The sequence below is a fragment of the Vulpes vulpes genome, chromosome 3 (assembly GCF_048418805.1).
Source record: "Vulpes vulpes isolate BD-2025 chromosome 3, VulVul3, whole genome shotgun sequence".
In the NCBI taxonomy this organism is placed as follows: domain Eukaryota; kingdom Metazoa; phylum Chordata; class Mammalia; order Carnivora; family Canidae; genus Vulpes; species Vulpes vulpes.
Genome location: NC_132782.1, coordinates 6553100 through 6573085, shown reverse-complemented (window position 1 = coordinate 6573085; position 19986 = coordinate 6553100). Strand labels below are relative to the sequence as shown.

Sequence of the window (19986 nt, the reverse complement as noted above, 5' to 3'; positions counted from 1 at the left end):
AAAATTAGTGCATTGCATTGCTTATAAACTGCTGATTTTTGGAGTCTTGTCTCCCTAGTAGTAGTAGTGGAAAAAATAAGAACATATTTATGATCTTTATTTCAACATGACTAAAACAATCGGAGGTAAACTCTTTTATAATTGCATGGTTATCAGTTTTAGATCCCTTTAGATTTACCTGTACACTTGTATCTGATATTTAGGCAGTTGTATACTTCAGTTTAAGTATAGGAGATAAATCCTCTTTTGTTTTGAATGAACACTGGAAATTGCTTTGTTAATGATATGACGAAATCCCAGGTTTAGCCAGCTAATGTCTGTCGTTTTATACTGAAACAAAAGTGAAAGAGACTGCATTACCTTAATAGGAACAAAGTAACAAATTCCTACAATTGATAGATAATTAAGTTTTGCTGTCATTTAAATAAAATCATAGCTATAAATAGAATTTGATGATTACCCAAATGGTTTATATGGTATTAAATTTAATAATATATTCCTATTTTCCAGCTTTCATTACTATGAATCTTTTTGGCCAGACCGCTAATGTGTGGATAGGGTTACAAAATGATAATTATGAAAAATGGCTAAATGGAAAGCCTTTGGCTTACTCTAACTGGTCTCCATTTGATGTAATAAATGTAAGTTTTCAGATTTATTTTTTAGAAATCATTTTAGCAAGAGATCCTATTTAATACTTACTTATTAAACTGTTTTTTGCTCCCTATACTTTATAAGCATAAATTTTTATTAGTCTATTATTAATATACTAATTTTCAATAATGTAACTACGTATCATTTTCATGTGTTCCATTAATGTAATTACTATCACAACAAGTATTTATTTTGTAGGTTATGAAGTGATCTGTGAACAGGTTTATTAAATGCAAATACAGGAATAATAGTGTTGTTTGAATTTTTTAAATTGTCCTTAATAAAAATGTCAGTGTTATAATAATGCTATATGTTACCCTTTTTAAAAAAAAATGTATCTTTTTAAAGATTCCAAGTCATAACACCACTGAAGTTCAAAAACATATTCCTCTCTGTGCTTTGCTATCAAGTAATCCTAATTTTCATTTCACTGGAAAATGGTATTTTGAAGACTGTGGAAAAGAAGGTCATGGGTTTGTTTGTGAAAAAATGCAGGGTAAGAAATATTTGCTTTTTTATTCTTTTCATCTCTATGCCCCACTCTTCTCTTCCATATTTGTTCTACACACTTTGTGACTGTCATTTTCATAGCTAGCAGTGCCAGGTACTTACTTTTTTGAGTTTTACATATATTTACTCACTTAATCTCCACTACCCGAGATTTACGCCTTTTAGTGGGGTTCTAAAGACTACAGAGACTAGTGGGGTTCTAAAGATTACAGAGACCGCTTGAGAGATAACCACATTTATGCATCCATTTTGGGCATGTCAAATGGCTTTACTGCTTTGTTCTGGGTTTATGAGTGTATTCAGGTAATGAAAAAGACTTTAAGAAAATGGTATAAAGAGTCAAAGAAATAAACTAACATTTCCTACTTTCTTGGAAACATAAAAATGTGGCTGTGGCTAAATATGGCATGTAGCATGTTTCTAGAGCTGATGATCAGAACCCCAAGTGACTTTTGGTATGAAATACAAAAGCCATACTCTTACACATGGTCAGTGGGGTTGATAATCAGGTTAAATGTACTGCAAATGACCTTTAGTAATAAAACTAAAAACAGCTCATATCTCATGCTTTCACCAAGTGCAAGGCTTCCCTGTACCATGCTACCCTAGAACACCACAGTTTGTTTCTGGAGCTGGGTAGGACTCTGCGTAGCCTATTGTATATATACTTAATGGAATATGAATTTTACCTCTTAGCATTGCATGCATGTGAACTCTCTAATGCACTAATCATCATCCCCAGAAACGGAGTTCCACAGAAGCCCTATTTCCTAATTCACAGTTACAACTTAAACATAATACTAGGAACTGAAAGAAGATACCCAGTTATAGCAATAGTATTATGAGAAGAGCAGAGTCTTGTAGGGAAAGAAATATCAATATACCATGAACTTACACACTTATGATATACCTGGCACTGTGCCTTGGCTTCATAAGCAATAAGGCATAAAAGCTTCCCAACAATGCTAGGAAGTAGGTAAAAGTCTTCCCATTTTACAGATAAGAACCTTGAGTCTTAGGAAAAGTAAATAATATATTCAAAGTCTCTCAGTTAAAGACAATGATTCTATTTTATGACCTTGATGTTGATCTCTTCTTTAAATATACTACTCTCTGACCATTTTCTCTTTGATAATTTTGGGACTAACAATGTAAATGTTCTTTTGGACATAGTATAAAGTAGCTGTGGTTGAGAGCATAGGCACTGGAGTTCACGCCCCACCTGGGTTCTTTCCTCATCTCTGTAAATAACTACCAGTGAAGTTTCTTATCTTCTCCAAACTTGATTTCCGCGTCTATCAAGTGAGATAATTACTATCTCACAGACTCTATGTATATACAATGCTTAGCAAGTTGCTAGCATATTAACAAAAGATAGTTTCTACTATTATTTCCAAAAAATATTATTCAACTACATAAATTCTTTTTTTAAAAAAAATATTTTATTTATTTATTCATGAAAGAGAGAGAGAGAGGCAGAGACACAGGCAGAGGGAGGAACAGGCTCAATGCAGGGAGCCTGATGTGGGACTTGATCCCCGGGACTCCAGGATCACGCCCTGGGCCGAAGGCAGGCACTAAACCACTGAGCCACCCAGGGATCCCCCCAACTACATAAATTCTTGTAGCCTATAGTTAAGTGCCCCAATTCTGATCCACTTCTTTATTTGCCATATAAATATGTGCTTACATTGGACTTAGAGCCTAAAGTCTAACGCCTGAAAGATAAAGATTTCTAAGTAGCAGGGATACAAGGACAAAGTCAAGACCCCCAATTTGGGACTTGTTTTCAAACATATCTTTCTTTTTCAGGTCAGTGGGTGGCAAAATCATGTTGCTCAAAATAACTTATGCTTTGAAGTTTGAGGGAATCAATTACACGTGGAGAATTTTATATGTGTGAAAATACAGATATATAATGTAATGGGGAAAATAGTTAAATTGGTATTGAGGTCACATATATGAAAATTTCAGTTAATTTAATTTACTAATTATTATTTTTAAAAATCTACTATGGTATTGTACTGGGTTTTTAAAAAAAATAACCTTAGGCTTGGTACACAGGCTGGCAAACAGACCTCTAATAAAGAATAAACAGGTATAAAAGTGTACTCCATCACCATTTAGTTGGTAAATAGATTAATTTCACTTTGGTTTTACAATATGCACTACTATTATTTTGAGGTCACATTTTCAGGTAAAAGTCAAATTCCCATTTTGCCATTTTTACTTGGCATAAAGAACCTACATTTACTGAGCACCTGCTATGTTCCAAGTACTGAGTTTCAGTAAGTACCCTATGTGGTTATCTCTGAATTCTACACACACCTTACTAAGGAAGGCCTTACTTATCTCTTACAGAACATAAATTTGAGGTTTGGAGGGATTATTTATATTCCCAAGGTGATTTAGCCTTATATAGTCAGGACTGGGATTGATTCCCAAGTCTTCTGACCTACCCACACCTCATCATGCTCAAGTGTAATACATTCCAAATGTAATAAAACCAACAAACAAGGAAATACCTCAGACACTTTGGATCAAACAGTTCAGAAATACTTACCTTGTTTTTCTGTTTTAGGTTTCCTAAATTTAGCCTTTCCTAATACATACTATAGTTAGAACAAAAAGGCAAGTGCACATATTAAAGAGGAAATGTCTTGGATGTAAAAACACGGGCTTGGCTGTCATATAATCTGTCACTCATGAGAAAGAAAGCACCAGTGATCATGTCTGGGAAAATCTTGCCTTTTAATTTGTAAATCTTGACTCTGACAGGTGACATATTAATAGTAAGTCATTAAGGAACTGTGTCTATTTTAATTGTTTATTAATGTAATCTTTAAACTTTTTAGAATTTATACATGTAAACATTAAACATGATAGCAACTATCATGCAATCTCAAATGTAATAAAGGGTGGCATCTGAGAATATGCGCTTGTAAAATTATGTTTGCAACACAGTATATAACTACATAATATATGTCAATATTCCTTAGTATTAAGATCACCCAGAGCTGAGTGTGTTAGGCTGGGTGTAGCTAGTGGAATAAAATCCACCTAAGGAGATCAGTTCCATCAAAAAGTGGTCAGTTTAAAAAGGTGCAGTCAAAAATAGAAAATCTGGAAATGGTTAGCTATATGTGTATACTTTTAAAAACACTCATGCATTAAAAATTTCCTAAGTGTTCTCATTCTTTAGCATCACCTATGCTTTCAGGTATTATCCTCATTTCAAAATAGTTCTGGGAAGGAAAACTCTGATGCTAACCACAGTAGGGATCATTATGACAGGGATCCAGGCTAAGCTTTGCCTCCTCCTTTCTCAATCAGATGCTAAAAATAATTTTTTAAAATTAATTTTTGTTGTTCTTGTTCTAGATACCTCTGGACACACTGTAAATACATCTGATATGTATCCAGTCCCTGATACCTTGGAATATGGAAACAGAACTTATAAAATAATTAATGCAAATATGACTTGGTATACAGCAATAAAAACCTGCCTAATGCACGGAGCAGAACTGGCCAGCATTACAGATCAGTATCACCAGTCCTTCCTCACGGTTATCCTCAACCGGCTAGGACATGCCCACTGGATTGGACTGTTCACTGCAGATGTAGGTATCTTAAATCCCTTGGAACATCCCTGAATAAGTAAATTTCAAATCTGCCTCTTTAGTGATATGGCCAGTGAATTAACACAAAGAAAAATTCCCAGAAATAATAGTAAATGTAACATTTAAATAATTGGTTTATAGAATAACCACTGACCGACCTCATGAAGAGCCTATGACTACACATTAAAGGCATACACCTTTTAAGAGAATACGTCCCCTTGCCTAATTTCTGAGAATTAATGCCCTTCAAAGGTTCTCTGAAAATTTCTGAGTATCTGCCTCATGTGGGCAATGGAACACATCTTAAACTCAAGCACCTGCATTTGAGTAATTCGTTGCATTTAAGAAATCCCCAAGAGAAATGGATCGTACTTCCTGCCTAGAAATGTGGTTATTATTTTTTATTTTTATTTATTTATTCATGAGAGACAGAGAGAGACAGAGGCATAGGCAGAGAGAGAAGCAGGCTCCCTGCGAGGAGCCCGATGTGGGACTCGATCCAGGGACTCCAGGATCACTCCCTGGGCTGAAGGGAGACGCTCAACCACTGAGCCACCCAGGCGTCCTGAAATGCGGTTATTAATTCAGTACCTCCTTGGAATTTAACACATGGGTTTTCTGTCTAGGGATGTATTTTGGAGAGAAAGATTTTTTTAATTTTCTCTTTTTTTAAATAACAGTATTATACACTCAAAGTAGTGAAAAGTAAAATCTATTCTACCCCAACCTCTGGTTCTACTCCCCAAAGATAATCACTGTAAACAGTTTCTGGTGCATCATTTAGAAATTTTCTAGATATGCACATATATACACATAATGCATATGTTTATTTTTTTAAGTACAAATGAAGTCACATTACATGTGCTGTCCTTAAATTTGCTTTTTGTTTAGCATTCCTTATACAGCTTTCCATGTCAGCACATAAAAATCTAACACATTCTTTGGGACAGCACCACATGGGATATACCATTACCATTCTCCCCTGAATAGAAATTTGGGCTCTTCCCAGTTTTTCACAACTACAAGTAATCAAACAAACAACTTTGTGCAAGTTGAATAAATTCCTAGAAATGAAATTGCTAAGCACGCTTTAAATTTTTAAGAAATAGTGCCATAATGCCTGCCAAAAGTTTGTACTGATTTACATGCCAACAACTATGATAACATGTTGGGGTTTTTTTCACATCCTTATCAATACTAGGTATTATCAAAATTTAATCTTGCCATTGGGATACGGGAGAGAATGGTATTTTATACTTGTTTATCATATTTTTGCATATCAGAATGTTTTAACTTGCTGTAGTCAATTTTGCTTTATGGCCTCTGGATTTTGTATCGTACTTGAAAAGATTTTCTCCACACCAAGAGGATAAGATATTTAGCCAAGTTTTCTTTAGCACTTTTATGTTTTCAATTTTATGTGTGAATCTTTGATCAATCTGAAATTTGTTTTGGTGTAAAGAACAAGATATTGATCAACTTTTCTCTGATCTCTTTCTGGGAATTATAGTGGCAAGCAACCAAGGATTCCCAAAAACTAAAAAAAGATACCGTTGTGATAGATATTTTTTTGTCAGGTCATATTCACAAGCTGTCCTAGATCCTCCCCCTGAAAAATAAGTCTAGATGTGGAAATATAAATGTATGTGTCAAGTAAGGGCTGCTCAAACAGCATTGGGTAATGCCACCAGCAGTCCTAGCAAGGAAATAATGGCCCAATTTCCCTCCACAGAATGGTCTTAATTTTGAGTGGTCAGATGGAACCAAATCTTCCTTCACTTTTTGGAAAGATGATGAGTCCTCCATCTTGGGTGACTGTGTTTTTGCTGACACCAGTGGACGCTGGAGCAGCACAGCCTGCGAGTCATTTCTGCAAGGAGCAATTTGTCATGTACCTTCTGGTAGGTTCCATTCTATTCAACCCAACAAATATGTACTGGAAACCTACTGTGTGCAAAGCACCATGCTAAGCAGGAGCTATGAGTAAGAGTAATAAGAAGTATCTGCCCCCAAGAAGCCTCTGGTCTGGTATATGTGATGTTCAGACAAATGAGCTATTATACCAGGCAGGGCTACCAAATGATGGAAAAGTAGCAAGTGTCATGGGGGTTAGCAAGAAAGAGAACACATCATTTCCACTTGAGCATAAGTAGAAAGACTTCTTGAAGGACATGACTGTGGAGACTTGCCTTGAAGAATAGATGGGATTTAGTCAACTGTGATGGGACATGGGGAGGCATTCTGAGCAGAAAAGTTTGTACAAAGACATGAAAGGAAAAAAGGGTTGGAAATGTATAAAGCAAAGCTCATGTTGAGATTTGCCTGCATGGCAGGGTACCAGTAAGGAGGTGGGAAATTAGGCTAGAAACCTTCATTAAGAGCATGTATGAAGGAAAAACTAATTCTTCTAAAACACCATAGAAGTTATCCTTCCCTTTTCAATAGCATTACATTTACTGAGTGCTTAAGAAGTGTCAGATACTAGTTCATTTAAATTTATTGTGTAGGGGCACAGTCAGTAGAGCATACAACTCTTAATCTCAAAGTCAGGAGTTTGAATCCCATGTTGCAGGCAGAGATTACTTAGAAGAAAAAAATTTTAGGGGCACCTAAGTGGCTCAGTTTGGTTACGCATCTGCCTTTTGTTCAGGTCATGATCTCACAGTCCCAGGATCTAGCCTCACATCAGGCTCCCTGCTCAGTGGGGAATCTGCTTCTCCCTCTCCCTCTGCCCCTCTCCACTGCTCATGCTCTCTCTCTCTCTCTCATTCTCTCTCAGATAATTAAATCTTTAAAAAAAATTTAATAAACTTCTCATGTAAGAAAGATGTTGTTAGCTGTCTTTTTATAGATAAAGAAACTGAAGTGCGAGGAAGATAGGTAACATGTCTACAGCCATTCATACATAGGATCTCAGCATGGATTTGACTCTCATGCTTGACCTTTAAAGCAAAGTCCACCTGAAATTTCCCTTAGTTATATATTATGTTATGTTATGCTATGTTACTTTACTGAATGCATGTTTTTCTCTCATAGGTTGATTGGCAAGTAAGGATTTACTAAAACTATAATATACAGCACTGCACAGAACACATTTTGTACATTTGGAAGTGCCTCTTGCCTACTTCATTCAACTTCCAGTATTTCCACGAATCACATCCCCAAATTTTTCCACCCTTTAGGATACAAATTACAAACATAAAAGACAGCTACCCTCACCCAGGCAGCACCCAAACTAAACCTAAGAAGCAATGCATTAATATCTCCTGGTATGTTAGGTAAAGATTATTTCTGCCAGAAAGTCTACAAAACAATCTTGGTTTTATGATCATTTATAGTAAACCCACTCTTTCAGAGTATTATCATGAAAATCTCATTACACATATTTATCTTAGTCTGTCATAGAATTTAATGCAATGTATATCTTAATAAATGAACCCAGTCACCATCCTAAAATCATAACTGATTTTTGTTCATAGAAACAAAACAATTTGGACATCCAGAGTTGTGCTCAGAAACATCAATTCCCTGGATAAAATTCAAAAGTAATTGCTACAGTTTTTCTACAGTCCTAGACAGTATGAGTTTTGAGGCTGCTCATGAATTTTGCAAAAAGGAAGGTAATTCTTTTTGTGATGGTAAAATGCTTTCAATGCGTTCCTTCTTGACATTTCAGTAAACAATGTAGTTTTCTTCATTTGTCTGATTATTTAGTGGCTTTAGGAGTAACAAAAAAATTGAAAAAATATTCAATATAACTATTGAATTTGCTTGTTTGGGGTTGGTTTATCTATGAAATTCGATGTCCAGGATAGAATATGAAAACCTAAGATGATGTCTCAGAATACTACACTTTCCCAAGAAAATGTTCCTTTTGAATGCATTTGAATATAAATTTTTAAAGTTCCCTAAAATGAATATTCTATATGCTTGGACTTCTTAAGTACAACCTTGTATCTTTTAATAAATGTGGTATAACTTTTAAATTTTTAATTAAAAAATTACTTAATTTGCAGTAGAAATTTTCACTCTGCAAAGACTGAGCTTTACAAATTTTGGTATAGGAGACATTTTTTAAATTGTATTTCACATAAACACAAATACTTGTTTATTTACTGCTTATCTCTTTTATAGGATCTAATCTTTTAACAATCAAGGATGAGGATGAAAATTCATTTCTCCTAGAAGAGCTTTTTGCTTTTGGTTCTTCTGTCCAGATGATTTGGTTGAATGCTCAGTTTGATGGTGACAGTAAGTAAGATTTGGGTAGAGAAGAGGAAAGGGCATAAATAAATACATGGTGGTCAAGGTTGATGAAAAAGGCATCTGCAAACCAGAAGGCTCTTTGGATACATTTGCTGTGAAAAAATAGCATGAATCCTAAAGCCATTTCTTCCAAAGACAATATTTCTAACCCTTTTCTATACCCTTGTGTCCTTTGAAATAATCTCAGAATACCAAAAATGAAAACAAGCAAACAACAAGCTTATCTTATAATTACTCTCACATCATGAAGATTGTTGGATGGAAATTTGTGTTCACAGACTTAGTCATAGACAACAAAACCCTGTTTATTTAAAAATACTCAGATTATTCCTCAATGTTATAAAAGCACAACAGAATTATAGAAATGTTTCGATGATATATTGTGCTGTCAGAATTATTTGCTTTTCATAAAAACCAGAGTTTGTGATCAAATGACAGCATGTTATTCTTCCATGTAAGTGATGGTTATTGAAAGTATTTATAAAGAAAATTCTCTTAATTGGTACGGAGAACTTATTATAGGGATATACCAAGGTGGAGGGTGGGTCCACTCTAATAAGGAGTGTTTCAATCACAGACATTGTTTAGAATTTCTAGCCCATTGTGATATAAAAGGTGACTGACTTTTAGTTACTTTTATTGTTGGTTTTAAATACTTGCCGACAATGTCCCCCTATTATTGCTTGCCCATGGATGGGCTCTATAATTCCCTCTACCTCTCAGTACACCAGTGGCTTGCTTTTTAAAGAAATTAGCTGTAAAGTTATTTTAGAAAGTGAGCCATTTTGCAATAATACAGATGTTAGGACTTAAAATGATTCCTTTAAATTGATTATAATGATAGGGAGTATTTCAAAATTCAAACTGTTATGTTAAGGAAGATGGTATTCTAAATGAACTAAATCAGAAAAATATATCTATAATAAACAGAGAGCCATTCACAAGGCAAGTTTACTAATACCCACCTTTTGATGTTGTATTCATGACTGTACCCCCTGAATTGCATGCATCAGATAAGAAGACAGCCTCATGGAATTCAGGAGCTGCCTTTTATGGTTCATTCCAGTCTTAGTATATTTGATAATTACACATATAATTCATAGTAAGTTAGCATTTTTTCCACAGATAAAACTATAAAGTGGTTTGATGGAACTCCCACAGACCAGTCAAACTGGGGCATTCGGGAGCCAGAGATGGACCATGTCAAACCCCATCTGTGTATTGCCCTGAGGATCTCAGAAGGAGTGTGGCAGTTATCCCCATGTCAAGAAAAAAAGGGATTTATATGCAAAATGGAAGCAGGTGGGTAAAGCCAGAGGGTAATTCTTCATTTTGATTCTACCCTGACTAATGTTGACCCACCTTTAGCATTTATAGCTTTGAAAATTCAAGTATTCAGGGAGTATTCTGATAAATTTTAACATTATCATCTTGTTCAACATCAAACAAGTCAAAGGACATTTCAGCTCCTTCTTTCTCTGATATGAAGAAAAAATCATTATAAAGCCTATGACTTTCCTGTGTCATCCTAGCTGTTAATGGGCAAAAAAGCAGTTTAACCTAAAAAAAAAAAAAAAAAATGGAAGTAGCGATGTTACCCAGCAACCCTTATACTGGCAACTGCTACTCAGAAATTTTAAGGTTCATCTTTGGTCCCAGGAAATATAATCTAGGCCTAGGTATTCTTGCTTGATAACTGGATGAGATTCTCTGTTGCTAGCCATTATATTATAAAAGTCATACTTCAACTTCATCTTGAACTGCATGCTTTGTGGTGATAAAAAGAAATAATAATTTTAGAAATTTAAGCCAGAAAAATTTTAGTCAGCTGCAAACAATACAGAAATTTCTAAGATAGGATGTTAGCAGTGATCATTAACTGGAAATGTGTTTTTAATAATAATCACAACATTTCTAGATGCCAGTATTGCAGAGAAGGAGGAAGTGGTGTGGCCTCCACTGCTGGTGAAGGCTTCTGAGAGGAGATAAGGTTTTGGAATCCCAAAAGATAAGGAGAATAGAGAAGGGAAGGCATATGAGACAAAAATCCAGTATGACTACAGGCAGCAACTGAGAATAGCTTAGATGAGAGTGAAGGATTCACATTAGGTGGTGATGGGAATAAAATTGGACTGTAATGTAGGATCCATTCACAGAGAGTACCAGTCTAAAGAGCTGAACTTCATGGTGAAGAAGACAAAGAACTCCTATGTGCTCTATAAACACCTGCAGGGGAATCACACTAATCCAAGGGAGGCAGTTGTAATTTGAGTGATAGAGCTAGGAACTAGGAACATGAGGAAGAGTAGAAATAGGAAAAGAGAATCAGCAGGCTTTGGTGATCCAATTACACACTGGGTAGGAATGAAGGAGAAAAACCTGATAGGTGTCATCACCAACATTCAAGCTCCCAGTAGTGTGGATAGCAGTCCTGTGTGGAAAACATGACTAAGCCTAATAAGTAGTGTACCCAAGTGATCAATAGCATTTCATTTCAAAAACAAATCAGAAATACCTCATATGTGTACAGGACTTTAAAGCTTCCTATAATATAGAGGGCACCTCTTTCATCACTCACAGCAACTTCCAAAAGCAATGCAGCAGATATATTCCCATTTTACAGATGAAAAAAGCACTTGTCCAACAAACTAAGGCCACATCAAGAACCATGCCCCAAATTGTCTGGCTCTATATGCTTCTGTGTATCTGCCCACTGCATGCATCCAGACAATAAATATTCTTTTAATAGTCTCTCTTTAAAAAGTATCTTCACACGCACATAATATATGGTCCCATGTTTAAGTGTGCAAGAGTGAAAGGGCATAAGTACTACACCGAGGCACTTCCTCCACTCCCAAACTCTTTACTGATCTTCCTCTGAGTCATTCTCTACATATTTTTCTGGATCTTTACTGATCTAGGTCAAAAATAGCAGAGTTCAAATTTTGAGTTAGAATCTACTTGAAAGAGATACATTTCTATAGTAGAAAGTCCTCAAACAGGAACCCCCCAATTTTTTGAATGGAGGAGCTATTATTCATTTCCCAAGATTCTTGAGATTGCAAAGTTGAGAAAGTGCTGATTTTAAAATCCCCGCATGGAGTAAAGAGATTATCATTGCTGGACAAACTCCATCTCAGAGCTTAACAAAACTTAGTTCCGTGCAGGCAGGGACTATATTTTATTCATATTTTTATTGCAGCACAGTGCTGAGACTGGATGGAAATTTTTCAGCTTAAAAAAAAAAGCAGTGTTTGTGTTTGTGAGCAACAATAATGATTACAATAAATCAGAGGTCAGCAAAATTTTCTTGTAAAGGACCAGACAGTAAATATTTTAGGCTTTGGGAACCATATAGTCTCTGTCACGCTGCCATTGTGGCATGAAAGCAGCCACAGACAATACATAAACAGATGAGTGTGGCTGAATTCCAGTAAAACAGTAGTTATAAAAACAGGCACCAGATCTGATCCATGAGCCATAGTTTGCTGAGCCTTGCTGTAAATAATAACATAATTTTGCTGAATTAAAAGAAAATTTTCATCGCAGTTTGTTTTTGTTTTTGTTTTTTGTTTTTTTGAATTTGGTTTTAGGTCTTCATGCAGTAAAGGGGCACTCAGGAAAAGGTAGGTTTGAATAGTAGAAAACATTTTGATTTCTCTTAGAAATAATAAAATAGAAAGTAGCTATGTAACAATACCTATCTTAACTTGTTATCATTGAGCTTTTCCTTTTTTTCACCTTCTTTCAGGACCAAGTCATAGTATGGTGCCTCTTGCAGTAGCACTGACATTGATAGTAATCCTGGCACTTTCCACCCTTTCCTTCTGCATATACAAGCACAATAGAGGTATCTTCAGTAGACTTGCACCATTCGGGAATCCTTACTACCCCACAACCAACTTCAGTACAGTACATTTGGAAGAAAATATTCTCATTTCTGATCTTGAGAAGAATGATCCATAACAATGAACTCAGAGAATGCCACTGCCATAAAGATAAGTAAAGACTTAAGTGGAGTCTTCCCTGCATTTTCCTTTACAGACTAGATGCCATTATAATGTGAATTGTATTATTTTAATTATTCTTAAACTGATTACTGGTTTTGAACAGTAACCAAATCATAGAGGTGTTGATTTATTCATTTCCCCAAACTGTGATCTATTCTTAAAATGGGGAAATTATACAATGGTTACTAGTCAGAAAACAAGAACTAGTAAAGGTAACTCCCTACTGAAGACTCTTGAACTAATGTGAATAATAGGTTTTGTATTAATATATTTCTACTGAAATTTTAAAAGATTTTTCAAACTAATCTGATAACTATTCAGACATTTGCCCACACCTAATCGATTAAAAAAGGGAGAAAGCATAACAAACTTTTAAACTCTGTACTTGTATACAAGATGAAAAGTTAAAGACTTCTGAGAGGTTTCTTGTTTGTTTTTTAATTCAATCATTTTAAAAACAGTGTTTAGAAAATTAATTTCTAAGCTGAAAACTCACACATTCCAGGCTCTAAACTAATATTTAAGCTGATATTTATTTTTATTAGTTCTGACTTCTGAAATTAAAAAAGAAAAATTACCTGTCTTTACGTAGGAAAGATCTTGGTTAGTACACTTGCATAAGCAACCACGTAATATGGCCTAAAACCTTCAATTACTAAATAATGACTATGTTTGATATTTTAAAATATAGATAAGCTTAAAAGAATTCATTAAAGTCATACTATTGTTAAAATTAATGGCCTTTCTTAAAACTAAAGGTATAAAGTAATATATAACTCTCCTGACAACTAAAAGATATAAAATTTAATTTGAATTTAAAGGGGAAAAAATGAAGATCTGAACTACAGTACCATTAGAATATATGGACTAAAGTATATACACACTAGAGAATATATGGAGAAGTAGTAAATAAATGACTCTCCAGTCATAATCTAGATACCTTTGCTATATAAATGAGTTTATATGGGGTATTCTATTTAATAAACTGACGTTCTTAAGAACTATCTCTGTGTCAGACTAGTTAATGCAGTTGGTAAATATGAATAATAGCATGACACTGTCCATAAATTAAATACTGCATATTTGACTTTCTTTCACAAATTTCTTATATGGAAAAGTGACTTCATAATCAACATTTTAAAGTTTACTCATTACATAAATATTCATTGTGCTCGCTTTAGCAGCACGTTTACATAAATGTTCATTGTATTCCTATTAAGAACCAAGTGCTGTTCTAGAAACTGGGTGTATTGAGGTGAGGAAATTAATGAGAACTCTTGTTTTTATGTCACTTATTTTCTAATGAGAGAAAAGTGAGAGCAATCCAGTAAAGATATTCATAAGTAGAAAACACCAGGTGGTTATGAAAATTAAGTAAGGTCTTGTGATAGAGAGGAACCAGGGGAATCTCCAGGCCTCCCTAGAGTGTGCATTATTACATCCATCTGCCTTGAAATTAGTGGCCACTAGTCACAAGGTGGAGCTCTGGGAGAAAGTATGAGTGAATTTCTAAGTGGAAAGCCATCATCATTAGAAATAGAATTTGATGAGCATGGAGTCCTTGTAGCCTGAAACAGTTAATACAGCTTCTAAAAGAGGCTCCTTGCTACTGGTGTGTAGCTTCCACACTAGGACGATCTACTTCCATAATTTTCTTTTTAGTTTTGATATTTCATTTTTTAAAAGATATTATATTATGCAGCAGTTGTATATTTATAACTCACAAGAATAATTGGCTTGAACTAACCGGGTATAAAAGCCCGATTTAACAATCTGTCAAGTGAAATTAAAGTTCTGTTCTTTTTAGTGTACCTGGTAAAAACTGCTAATCAATTATCCTTCTAGTCAAAGTATATCGAAGTAGAATGGTCACACATAACAATTTGACCAAGTCTGTCATTAATAAAGTGGTTTTGCAGAAAGAAACTGCACTGTTTGTCAATGCTCTGTACTTTGCTATTTAGTATTGAACTACATCTCTGGGGAATCTGTCCCCATGGACAAGATCATGCACTCCTTCTCATTATTTAAATTTCAGAAATAGAAAGTACTGAAATATTATGTTTTATTTATATATGCGCACTTCAAAAAGCTTTTTCCACATCTATTTTTAATCTGAACTAGATTCCATAGCTATAGCATGAAAAGCAAAAAGGCATCAGGGTCACAAACTCATTCACACATAATTAATGTGCCCCTTTCCAAAAAATCAATTATTATCCCTGACTCTGAGTAATGGAAAATCTTGGATTTTATTTACTTATTTTTTTTAATCTTGGATTTTACAATTAAAGGTATCTTGAGCTCTTCCAATTCCAATAGTCTTCTTTCAGTTTAAATGCTTCTCCAATAGAAAGTTCCTCTTCCTATCAAAGGTGGATTAGATGGTCTCTTTAGGTAAACAGTCTTTTGGAGTTTTCTTTTTCCTCCTCAAAATGGTGTTAGATATATGAGAACTTGTGTCTTTGTAATACTGGGGGGAGAAAGTGGTAAGTGACTGTAAATGTGTGTTATCTGTGTCCACTGAGGGTAGTTGTCTGGCCCTATTCCTGGGAACTTTGCTGGCCTCAGCTCTGAATCCTATAGTTGGTGAGAGTCTATTGTCTTTGATTTGCTCCATTCTGGCTCTCCCTGGTACTGCCTTATCCCCAATATATTGGCTATGACTCCCATTCAATTCTCTACCTGAACACTGCAGTTATACACAAGGCCACTTCACTTCTGCAATCTAGTACCATCAGTTACTCTACTAGGGAGTACTAAATCCTGTAGCAAACAGTCCCCAAATCTCAGTGGCTTAACACAGCAAAAGTTTATTTCTCATCGACAATGGGTTTGCAAAAGGACTTTGCATTCATGGGTCCAGGCATCTCCTATATAGTAAGACCTCTAACTTATAGGGCCTTGGAGTCTTCCAATGGGTCTCCTACCTCTGCCTCACAGAAGTTAACTTGAAATCTATCTTTGATTAAGACTATTGATTATTGAAATACATTCTTTAAGTTAAGAGTCATCATACTAAGAACACATACCCTGAAGGTACATAAAGATTTTCAAGGGACACAGAGACATGGATATTTTTAAGGAACTCAGTTTCCAGAATCTTTAACCTTCATATATATTCTTTCTTAGAAGTAACCTTCATGAGAACACATGTGAGATCATAATGTCATGCTGATTCTTCTTTTCCACCTCTCTTGTACAAATGCCCATCACTACCATAAACAAAAACAAAAACAAATCATAGCTTTCACTCCAAATCTTGCTATGATGCTTTATCTTGGGAAAATTCTCCACCAAACAAAGGGAAAAAATTCAAAGTCATGATGTCAGTGAAGATTCTTTTAATAAAGGAATTCTAAAACCAGTGTAGAGCCTGATGTCTTTCCCTATGTTCATAGATTTTTCTGTGAAGGATGAAGTGATGAGTGAGAAATTCCATGTTGGGCTATTCTAAGTTAATATGCATTAAACAGTGGAACATAAAGAATGATAACTACTTTTATTTTAAGACTTTTTAGCTCATGCAGCCCCTAATTTTTTGTCAGAGAAGGCTTTTCTGTAGAGAAATTTCTGATGAAAGCAAAAGAAGTGTATTGTTAAGAACCTGACATCTTACCTTATCCTGATGAAAAGCTTATGACAAAGCTCTGTGCTTAATCTGTCTTAGATTTCTAAGTGACGCTGAGTATTAACATGCCCATTAAACTGAAAAATGGGCAGCCCCAGTGGCACGGCAGTTTGGCGCCACCTTCAGCCCGGGGTGTGATCCTGGAGACCTGGGATCAAGTCCCACATCAGGTTCCCTGCATGGAGCCTGCTCTCTCCCTCTCCCTCTGCCTGTGTCTCTGCCTCTCTCTCTCTGTCTGTCATGAATAAATAAATAAAAGCTTTTTAAAAATTTAAATAAAATAAAATAAACTGAAAAATGGAATCAGATATTTTTCTGAACATTTATTTGTCTTATTTGGCTCAGGGATTTTGACAATGAAGATTGGCCTTACCTATTAAGTTTTATGATGAATATTTTTCATTAACTGAATAAACTAAATTGGTAACTCTAGTATTATGATTAAAGCACTTTTTAAGATAAAGATATTTTAATAGAAAAATAGTATTGACAAAACTATAATGATATTATCAATATATCATTTTTCCCAACCTAACTTTGTATATCAGATAGAACAAGAGGTGCCTATGAGTGAAAGAGTAACAGGTATAATTAATAGTCATTGGAAAAGTCTTCCTAAAGTCTGTTAATTTTATTTCTAGAAAATTGACAATGTGAATCACTCTAATGACTGGGTAACAAATCCTTTTACAACTTGACTGTTTCCAGTTCTTAGCTTTAAGCAAAATTCAAAAGGACATAATCAAATTGTCCATTGACAGATGACAAAAGTGTTTTTAATTGTAGAATCACTGTGATTTTGGGCACAAATGAGAAAACAATTCAAATAATGAAATTATATCCCTATAACAAATCCCCTTTCATTCCTATCTATTTATTTACATGAAGAAAGTGTCTATATTAGCCAGGATAGGTTAGAGCATGCTGTGAAAACAAACAAACCTTCTAATGTTAATGGTTCAAAACAAAACTCAAAAATTAAAATTTTTGGTCATGCAAAGCCTACTATGGTTCCATAGTTTATGGTTCTCCAGGGAAGTTCACATCCAAGCAATAATTCACAGATCCAGTCTGCATGTTCCTACCTCAGGAATATGGGGCTTTCAAAGATACTATAACAGGAAAAAAGTAAAGAAATCTTAAGCTTCTGGGTCCTTAAGTGGCACTTTCACTCACATATCATTGGCCAGACTAGTCACATGGTCCAACTTACCTGCAAGAAAGTCTGAGAGGTCTCCCAGGGTGCTCAGGAAGGAGAGGATAGCCAACTACAAAGAGTCCGGCAATCTCCATCAGAGTTTCTCAGCATGTATAGCTGATATAATAATAAAAATAGAATTCATGCTAAATTCTGACTCATTCTAGCAATTTTAAATTATTATTAGCTAATTTTATCTGTAATCCATTTCATTAAGAGATACACTGCCTATAACATTTTAGTTTGATATATTCTAATCATTTATTAACTGTTGTAATATATTTATGTTGTTCTGACCAATTGTGTACTAATAAAAATTAAAGTGACAGTTCAATATACAAGAAAATGTATAACACTTAGAACCTATGTTGGCAGGGAATTTTATAAATAATTTTAATTTGTATACATTTTTTTTTACTGTAGCTAACACGACAAGGTAATGAATAAAATATTTTCAAGATTAAAAATATATTACATTAAGATAAAACTCTGTGGGGGGATTGGAATGGAAATACAAGACTAAGGAGAAAAACAAAGCAAAATCTCTGACTGCCAAGAGTTTGTGTGTATTTCTATTTTTAAATAGATTATGATGGAATTCAAATTGTTAAGGTATCTCCAATCAAAGGAACTAGGGTTCCATGAAGTGGCTGATTCCAGGTCCAGGACAGGAAAAATGTGAGATGAAAGTAGATTACCTTGTGGTCCCAGAAAGTAAAAAAATGCTCATGAAAATATGAGGTCATGCCCAAGGAACACAGGAACTAACCTGAAGGAGCTCCCAGTGGCCAACATTGGAACAATTTGAGCAAAAAAATATATACATATATATTAAATATATATATGCATATATATTGCTAGTATTGTATTATAACCCATAGAATAAATATCTATTAGTCCATATTGTTAAAAAATAAACAACTGAATGAATGAATAAATAAACTGAGGAGAAAGAAGCAACAGTTCTTTTCTACAGGAGAATTATAATTAATAAATGTAAAAGGAATGAGAGAAACAAAAATTACCATTAGGCAAACACAACAGTAATAATTTATATAGGCAAGATCCAGCAGTGGGTGCTAAAATTAGTGGGTGACCGTTTGAAGAGAAACAGGAAATTTGCATAGCCTTAAAGTATCACCCCCAAGACAGTCACTAATTATAATGGGAAAGTACTAACTTTACAGTAAAAAAAAACCCACTTTAACCAAGTGATCAAGGCTAGTATAAGCATGATAATCAGCCATATCAGCATCTTGTGTTCCCTGGTATGATGTCCTCCTAAGGGCACGTGACTTCTTTGGCATCTTTTTCAATAAGGAATAATCTTAATTTAATAATAAAAAAACACCAGACAAATCCAAATTGAGGAACATTCTCCAAAATAACTAGCCACTTCCAAAGTACCCAGGTCATAAAAGGAAAGATTAAAGAACTGTCATAGATTAGAGGAAAATAAGAAGACATGACAACTAAATGCATAGTAGCATCCTGAATTGGATCCCAGAACAGAAAAAGGACATAATGGAAAAACTTGAATTAAAATGAAATTTATAGTTTAGTTAATATAGTATCCTACTTGTATTCATTTCTTACTTCTGATGATTATACTATGGTTATATGAAATGTACCAATACAGCAGGCTGACTGACTGAATGGTACACAGCAATTCTCTATACTATTGGCAACTTTTCTGTAAATCTAAAATCATTCAAAATAAAAAGTGAAAAAATCTGCTATGATATGAAATTCCATTGGATGTATTAACAGAGTGATGTGACACTTTTTTCCAATGCTATTATTTATCATATGCTGAAAATTGCATACTACTTTAAAAAAATGTTTAGATGTCAACTTGGAAATGTGTGAAGGGATATATATCTTTTCTTTCAAAATTCTTTTAGGAAATATGCAAACACAACCATTTGAGGACCACTACTATTTGACATTCTCTCTCTTCTGACCCAAATGAAAAACAAGCAAAATTCATCTTTTCTTCAATCTGACTAACAGCCCTCCTACCAGAGGTTTGGATTGACACACATCTTACTGTCGGTCGGCCCCATTTATTTGTTTTTGCTCTCTTTTCTCCGCACT

At 34.6% G+C, this 19986-nt stretch overlaps 1 protein-coding gene across 2 annotated transcripts in view; it reads left to right on the top strand.

Annotated features, from left to right (window-relative positions):
• The window catches only part of PLA2R1 (phospholipase A2 receptor 1), a 113634-nt gene extending 98648 nt beyond the window's left edge, over positions 1–14986 (top strand). Inside the window, exons 22-30 of one of the 2 annotated variants that reach the window (XM_025994185.2) lie at positions 511–641; positions 1003–1150; positions 4546–4784; positions 6517–6685; positions 8264–8404; positions 8919–9035; positions 10176–10352; positions 12644–12676; positions 12802–14986. In XM_025994185.2, the coding sequence (XP_025849970.2) occupies positions 511–641; positions 1003–1150; positions 4546–4784; positions 6517–6685; positions 8264–8404; positions 8919–9035; positions 10176–10352; positions 12644–12676; positions 12802–13016 (1370 nt within the window). In that variant the 3' untranslated portion in view covers positions 13017–14986. The remainder of the gene's footprint in view (positions 1–510; positions 642–1002; positions 1151–4545; positions 4785–6516; positions 6686–8263; positions 8405–8918; positions 9036–10175; positions 10353–12643; positions 12677–12801) is intronic. The other variant, XM_025994186.2, reaches the window with a different exon arrangement.
• The last annotated feature ends 5000 nt before the right edge of the window (positions 14987–19986 follow it).